Here is an 8,177-nt window from a genome sequence, read left to right on the forward strand (position 1 = left end):
TCGAGAATGCTTCCTCATTACTTGTTTGACTTTCATATTCTTCTTCTTTCTCCTCCTTTTCTTCGTCATCTTCTTCTTCTTCATTGGTCGACCATCCACTTGGTATATCATTTGGATCATATTCTTTCATGCATGTGCTATCAGACAATAGAGATATGACATGCATATCATGTGCGACATCGTAATTATAAGAGAAGTCATACATATCATCTGATTGATAGTAATCACTCTCTTCAGTTAACTTGTCTTTCTGTAACTGATTATATTTGGTTTATAGTTTAGACTTCACCTTGCAAACTGCCCACCATTCATTTCTATTTGACTTTCTTGTACTCAGATATGAAGTATAGTAAACTTGTTGAGCTTGCGAGGCTAATATGAATGGTTCATATGTTCCAAATATTGATTTATGATTCACCTCCACAATGCCTGAGGCTTTGTCGACTCTTGTTGCTGTGAGATCAAACCAATGATACTTGAATAAAGTTACCCTATTATTTATGCCTAAGTAAGTCAACTCCATTATTTCTTCTATAACACCATAGTAGTCATGTTCATTTTCACTGTAGCTGCTACCCTTAACGCACACGCCACTATTCATCATTGACTTATTTACACCATAGTCTTTTGTATGAAATCGATAATCATTTATGATGTACCCGTTGTAACATTGCACAACTTTGGTCAGACCATTTTGTAAATCACACATTCCTTGATCTTTAACATCACCATGACGGACCTACAAGCATAAACAATGTCTGTGATCACGACCAATTAAGTAACTTATTGTTGTTTACACAAATAGAATATATGTCATCATCCTTACCAACTCTTTCAACCATGCCACAAACTTATTTACACGTTCTTTTTGTACTTCTACATCAGTGAGATGTGGAAGTTCTCTTCGCAACTCTAGATCAAATCGTCTATACTTAACAAATACTTATATTACCGAACCATGTACGCACGTATAAAACTTAATGTTACATATTAAGTATACTTACTCGATGTATGGGTCGATCGTTGAGCAATTAAAAAGGATATAGATTTGTGTTGTGTCTTGCTCTTGATCTTCCAAGAGTCTTGACCGACAACTACCAAAAGCATGCCCAAGTGGTTGAAATATCAACAGTTTGTCAGCTACATTAAATTGTTCATCATCATTACAAGGTGGGCATGTGTAACGTGTTAGAATGTGAGGTTTAAAGTACATAGATGAGAAATTTAAAATCTCTTCTAAAGTGTACGCCTCACAAATAAAGCCATCTACTCTTGTTTTTATCTAGACCTTTTTTTTTAGATCAAACATGCATCTGTCAACAATATATATCTCGGATTATAATAAATTTTTCAATAGCATTGAAGAGAAAAATATAAAAAAATATATACCTTTCAAATTGGTACATCCACCGATATTGCATAGGACCACCAAACCGTAGTTCATATGGTAAATGTATGATCACATGTTCTATAACATCAAAAAATGCTGACGGAAATATCTTCTCTAGTTGACAAATAGTAGTGATGACAAAATCCTTGAGATTCTTTACCTCAGATACTACGACTTCCAATGCGCACAATGTTTTAAAAAATCTACTCAACTCAGATAATACCCTCATATAGGTTTGTCTAACATATCACGGAATGCTAGAGGTATCAACCATTGCATAATGACATAACAATCATGGCTCTTCAACCCATATAATCGTTCATCGTCTATCTTCACAGCCTGATCAATGTTAGAGACGTATCCATTTGGAAATCTCAACCATTAACATACCTGCTTTATTTGATATGGTCCAAGCACGTACCTTGCCTTTTGTTTCAGTACTTTGTCATTGTACTCTTTGAGTTCTAATTCTGGTCTTTTAGATATTACTTTTTCATACACGCCTTCAGATTATCTTTCATTTTATCTTTGACATTCATTACCGTATTGAACACATTATCAAACAAAATTTTCTCCACATGCATCACATCCAAATTATGTCGTATCAATAAGGTTGGCCAATATGGTAGTTCCCAAAATATAGATTTTTTTGTCCAATTGTGATCCTTCTTAAATCCAAGGAAGGGCATCAGGCTACAGGCATATGTCAGTCCATATGAAAAGTATCACAATCTTTTTAAAATCTTTATGCCAGACAACCTTGTAGGTGGACCTTCCATTTCAGTTGTGCTTGCTCAAAACATATTCCTTTGTCATCGGAACAGATGGTCGCTTGGTAGAAATCGACGATGACAATCAAACCAGCACGACTTCCTTCTATCCTTTAATCTAAAAAATTTTGTATCCTCCATGCAGTACGAACATGCCAACCTCCCATGTGTGCTCCAACCAGATAACATACCATATGCAGAGAAGTCACTGATTGTCTATAGAACAACAACCTTCATATTGAAGTTTTATTTTTTGTGGGCATCGTACGTGAGAACACCGTCATCCCACAGTATTTTCAGTTTATCAATCAATGACCTTAAATATACATCAAAATTTTGGTCCGAAGAAGTCGGTCCAGGGATCAATAGAGACAATAAAATATTTTGACACTTCATACACAAGCTTGAAGGAAGGTTGTATGGGGTGACAAATACTGACCAACACGAGTATGGAGTTGATCTTCCACCAAATGGATTAAATTCATCTGTACATAAACCGAGCCTAACATTTCTCGCTTCCATTGGGAAGGTCTGATGAGTATTATCAAAGTTCTTCCAAGCTTCCACGTCAACATGATGCGTGATCTTGTCTTCATTATGTCAAACTTTATTTGCATGCCATCTCATGTGTTGTTGTTCTCAAAAATATATACAATCGTTGCAATCTAAGGGTGAGAGAGAAGTAACAAAGCGACTTGTATGACACTTCTTTTGACCTCGTGCTATCATTGCCTCTTGTCTTTGGCTTGAACCGATGATGCCCACATGATGAACATGATCTGTTATTTTTCTGATCTTTGAAATACAACATGCAGTGATTTGGACATGCATCTATCTTTTGATACCCCATACCTAAAGCGTTGACCATAACCTTCGCACAATACAAATTTTGTGGCAATTTCTCATCTTTGGGCAACATACTCTTCACAATAGAGCATAGATGATCAAAACATGATTGACTCAAATTAAACTCAAACTTCAGATTCAGTAGTTGAAGAACTGCAAACTAGATAGTTTGACCGTCGCAACCATTCCAAAGTGACTCATCAACATCTCTAAGTAAATCATAAAATCTACTAGCAGCATCATTTGTTGCTTCTTCCTCTACCCGAATAGGTACATCACTAGGACCCATAGTAGAACCCAATTCTGGTCCTGCGACATCAAATATCAAATCCACATATGGATTATCGTGCACCACATCCACCCGTGTGTCAAAATTGTTCTTAAATTCTTCACCATGAAATGTCTAATTTTGATAATCATTCACAAAACTCTTCCTGTATAGGTAATGTCTAATGCCATGAGGTTCTATAAATTAATTGTTTTTACATATCGTGCAGAGGCACCTAATCTGATCCTTGGGATCTACTGTACTGACACTTTCTGTTGTAAATTCAATAAAATTGTCAACACATCCATATATTTAAGTGATACCTCATTGTCAACTATTCTACAATACATTCATTCACGGTTTACAGTCATTTCGTCCTATGATGTTACAAATATTATCCTAACCAGTTAAAAGAGAATCATTAAAATGCTATGATGAAGAAAATATCAAATTTATTATGCATTCGTGGTAGATGTAATGATTTGATATATCACACACACACACACACACATATATATATATATATATATATATATATATAATGTCATTCAATCACAAGAACTATGATACATGCATTGATAACTTAATATTTTCATGTGCAAAACCATTCATTTAAAGCATGTTTGAAGTATTAATAACTTATCATTCATTTTCATGTGCAAACTTATTCATAACATGATACATTCATTTGAAATATGTTTTTATGATACAATTTTACATGGAAGTCATAATCAAATTGAAAGTAACTTCGTGCAAGTATGGATACAATCACATAAAACATTGCAATACATTCAAATCATTCATATCAAAACAGTGTCAAACATGTACCTGCAACAAACACACTTCAATATCCTGCTAACTACCATGACTAGCATGAAATCCAAACTCAAAAAATAAGAACACTTCTATTTTCATATATTAAAATCATGCTCAGCATGATCTCCGAAGTCCATCAAAGCAATCTTAGATATCCATAACTAAGTGAGTGTGTGAACAAAAAAATGTTGCATCCAAGAAATTAAATAACCTGTGATGCACATGCATCACTTACTCACCACGGGTATTTACCCGATTTGCATTATTTTTGTCACTTACCACGGGTCGTGGAACACAAGCGGGATCAATTGCAGAATCTACATGAGACACTGTGTTAAAATAAAGTTTATTACCCGATGACAAGGATGATGATGATCCCTGTCGAAAACGAGCCCGAATAGGAAGACGCGACCTTCTGCTGAAAGCGAGATAGGCAGGGGCGCTGCCCTTGCCGACAGTAAGGTTAAGGCAGGGAGCGAAACCCCCTGCTAAAACATTCACAGGAGGCAGGGGTGGGACCTCCCCGAAGGGAAGCATCAGGAGGCAGGAGATGAGCCCCCTGTCGAGAATCAAAAATGAGGCAGGGGGTCTCGCCCCCTGCCGAGGCAAAATTTCCCAACAGGAGGATCCGCCCCCTGCCAGGAAAACAGACAAGGGGCATGGGGGCTTCTCCCCCTGTTGAAATTATCGAGGACAGAGGGGGCGAAGCCACCCCCTGCCAAGGAAAACAAAAGGGCAGGGGGCTTCTCCCTCTACCGATCATTCTCTGGCAACGGGGCAGAGCCCCACTGCAGAAGAAGCCAAGAAGATAGGCCCTCCTGTCGGCATTCAAAAGGACAGGAAGAAGCCCCCTGTCATGCCAGAGATCGGGGCAAGGAGAGGGTCTGGCAGAGGCGATCGGGGCCTCTGCCAGCCCCTGCCGACTACAGAGGGGTGGGGAGTGCCCAACAGAGGCTATCGGGCCTCTGCTAGCCCATCCGACAACCATAGGGGGAAGGGGGAGGCTCCAGCATAGGGGAAAGGGTGAGGGTTACCTGCGGGTGGACTGGGGTCATCGGCCCTCCGACAACCAGAGGGGGAGCAACAAGAGAGAGAACAAGAGAGAGAATGAGAGGGGAATGAAAGAGGAAGTCGCCGGACAGGGGCTCACCGAAAAAAATGGAGGGGGAGCAATGAGAGAGAGAATGAGAGAGGAGTTCGTCGGTCGGCGGGCGGGCGACGAGAGGTCGATAGGCAGCGAGCGGGCGATGGGCTGGCGACAGATGAAACAGAAAGGAAAAATGGGCTCGCATTGGAGATTTACGGAAAAAATTAGTGACAAAACAATTTCGTCGTAGCGACGGAAAATTTCTGCCGATGATCCCTCACTAAAGTGCGATGGAACATGAGACAGAATTTTTGCGTCGCAACTCCGACGCCAAATAGTGATGGAAGTTTTCCGTCGCTAATTACGCAAATGTTAGCGATGAATAATTTTCTCTAGCTAATCCATCACAAATTGGCGACGAATTATTTCCGTTGCAAACGTTGGTCACTAATTAAAGTTTTTCTTATAGTGTTTTCCGATTAGAGGTGAAAATTAATTGGATGAGGCGTTGATCACATATGGTTTAAAAATAAACTGAGGTCGTAAGTAATGTGTTTAATCCAGATGTAGAGTAGATTGAGAACTATTGACATAGAACTAAATCCAGATCCAAACCTTTTTTTTTATGACGAAGTTCCCTGCCAAAGCAGGTAATCTCAGGGTGGGGTCATCGACAAGCAAGCCCTTATGAAGCCCACCAATGAAAGGCACCTGCACACCCAGTGGGAGTTGAACCTGGGATCCAGATCCAAACATTATTATGATGATATTTGATCATATAAAAAATGGTTGAAAATGAGCACTTCAAATGAAAAGATTGCAAATGAATAATCTAAATCTCATACCGGACTTTACATATCCATAATCCTATTTGTTAAAAAGGACGTGGCTCTTTTAGATTTTTAAATGGTTAAGCTCCCGAAGCGTGGTGACTCCCTGGAGGCAAGGGGTAAACCCACAGTGTACGCTGTCAGAACAGTGATTGTAAATTCGGCAGGTAGAGCCAATCCGGCTAGGTCTCTGATTCTGGGGGGCAGTTTCTCCGTGTAAATATAAAAAAAAAATGTTTAAGCTGTAACATAACATGTCTTTCACCCATGAAGGCACCTCTCATATTGTCAAATGATAAGCATTGTTTTAGAGAATGAAACTTCTTAATTTTACATGTTGTACCACACTTGGAATCTGTTTGATTGTGTGGACAGGACCGTATAGAACAGTTTTATCTAAACACTGCTGACCCGGGCGTGGAGGTATGTTGAACAAGTCGAGTTTTTGTCCTATGTGTCCTAGACACCATGCTATAGGAGGAATAGTGGAACACTACGAGATACCCAAAATGTGTCCAGTTGGATGTGCAGGACGGCATATTCGAGGCATCTTTTACATCTGCCGTTTGCATTCGGAGGGATGCAGACAACAGCAGCCTGCGGACGCTCCTGTCCGCCCAATCAAACATCCCCTTCACATTTTCCTGCAAAAAAATGGTTCTCCAAGATGAGGCACGGAGAAGAGTTTTCATATGAAAACCCCAGGTCCAACAAGAGAACATGTAGCACACATGGTCCTATTGCAAGACAGATTGGCCAACAGTAGTTTCCCTATGAGGCGTCTTTGTTGCACGTCTCGCGGGAATATAGCCACTTTCATATGATGCCTGCCTTTCTTGTGAAACAACACTCTTAATTTTCCTATCCCTTCACAACTAACGTTCCAAGGCTTTGATCGAGGGGCAGAATTCCGAGGGAACGAGAATTCTCATATGAATTCCAAAATGAAACCAAAAATTAATATGAAATCTAAAAAATATCATGATGTTGTCAAAATATCATGATTGTATAGTTTAAAATAACTTATTATGATTTTATTGAGATGTACGTGTTTCAAACAACAAAAATATAAGTAGGGATGGCAGTGGGGCGGGGCGGGGCGGGGGACAAGGTTTCCACCCCCGCCCCGCCTCAAAATTTTATCCTCCACCCCCACCCCGCCTCCGCGGCGGGGATGGATTTTATCCTCCACCCCCGCCTCCATCCCCGTTTCATACCCTTCATCCCCGGTCCAAACGGGGCGAGGCGGGGCGGGGCCCAGCTTTCCCCCGGTCCACTGCCATCCCTAAATATAAGAAAGGTTTTCACATGCTTTTAAATTTTTATTCTTCTTTGAAACTAAATTTTGTATTCACATTGGCAAGATTTCCCCCAAAAAACTGAGAAATATGGAACTTTTAAAAATCCCAGGACCGTTTCGAGGCCGATAAATTGCCGCTGTAAATATTATCCAAAGGTCTTGGCTAGGGATGTAAGCAGTTCGAATTCAGGTCATACACCCGTCCAAATCCAAATTCCTTTAGTCAGATTGGGTAGCTAAAATCAGATCCAATTAGTAATCAGTCCAGGCTCCATAAAGTTTTGCATCCTAATCTAACTAAAATCCAAACCTGAATACATGTAATTGTCGTATTTTAAGCCAAGTCAGATCCAGATTCAGTTTTAGTTGATGTCATCCAACTCCAAATACGAGCCCAAATACGAGAAAAAACTATCAAGTTGGATTTGGATTCAGTTTTGGTTCTCATAAGCCTTCAAATTGAAATTCAAATCTGATTATGCTAAATTCGATTAAATCAGATTCAGTAATGCCTAGATCCGATCCGTTTATATCAGTAGTCTCGAGTGTGAACCCCAGTTAGAGCAATTCCCAGCTTTGGCTATAATTTATTTATTTATTTATTTTTATGATGAAGAAAAACAAACCCTCACTTAGAACTCAGCCACTTAGTTGACCCACCTCCCTGCGAGCTATGTCACAAGAACACAAGTAAAAGGATACCGGACACGCCATTTTTGTGTAAAAGGGTACGGGACAAGTAATATACAAAGGGAAATGACACTAGGGCAAGTCAAAGAATCCCTGTGATATAGCCTGTGAGGTAAAACTCTGGGTCGAGGACACGACCACTTAGCCTCAAACATGATAAAGCAACAGCAGCCCCATGTC

The 8,177-nt window shown here is 39.9% G+C and overlaps 1 protein-coding gene across 1 annotated transcript in view; it reads right to left on the reverse strand.

The window, feature by feature from the left end:
* The window catches only part of LOC149836310 (subtilisin-like protease SBT4.14), a 41,159-nt gene extending 33,138 nt beyond the window's left edge, over positions 1-8,021 (reverse strand). Inside the window, exons 1-2 of the mRNA XM_090009751.1 lie at positions 8,010-8,021; positions 6,565-6,651 (exon numbers count right to left, since the gene is read on the reverse strand). Coding sequence (XP_089865877.1) covers positions 6,565-6,651; positions 8,010-8,021 — 99 coding nt within the window. The remainder of the gene's footprint in view (positions 1-6,564; positions 6,652-8,009) is intronic.
* Positions 8,022-8,177: the final 156 nt, after the last annotated feature.

This window comes from Nuphar pumila, chromosome 6, assembly GCF_984573655.1.
Source record: "Nuphar pumila chromosome 6, dmNupPumi1.hap1.1, whole genome shotgun sequence".
NCBI classification, from domain to species: domain Eukaryota; kingdom Viridiplantae; phylum Streptophyta; class Magnoliopsida; order Nymphaeales; family Nymphaeaceae; genus Nuphar; species Nuphar pumila.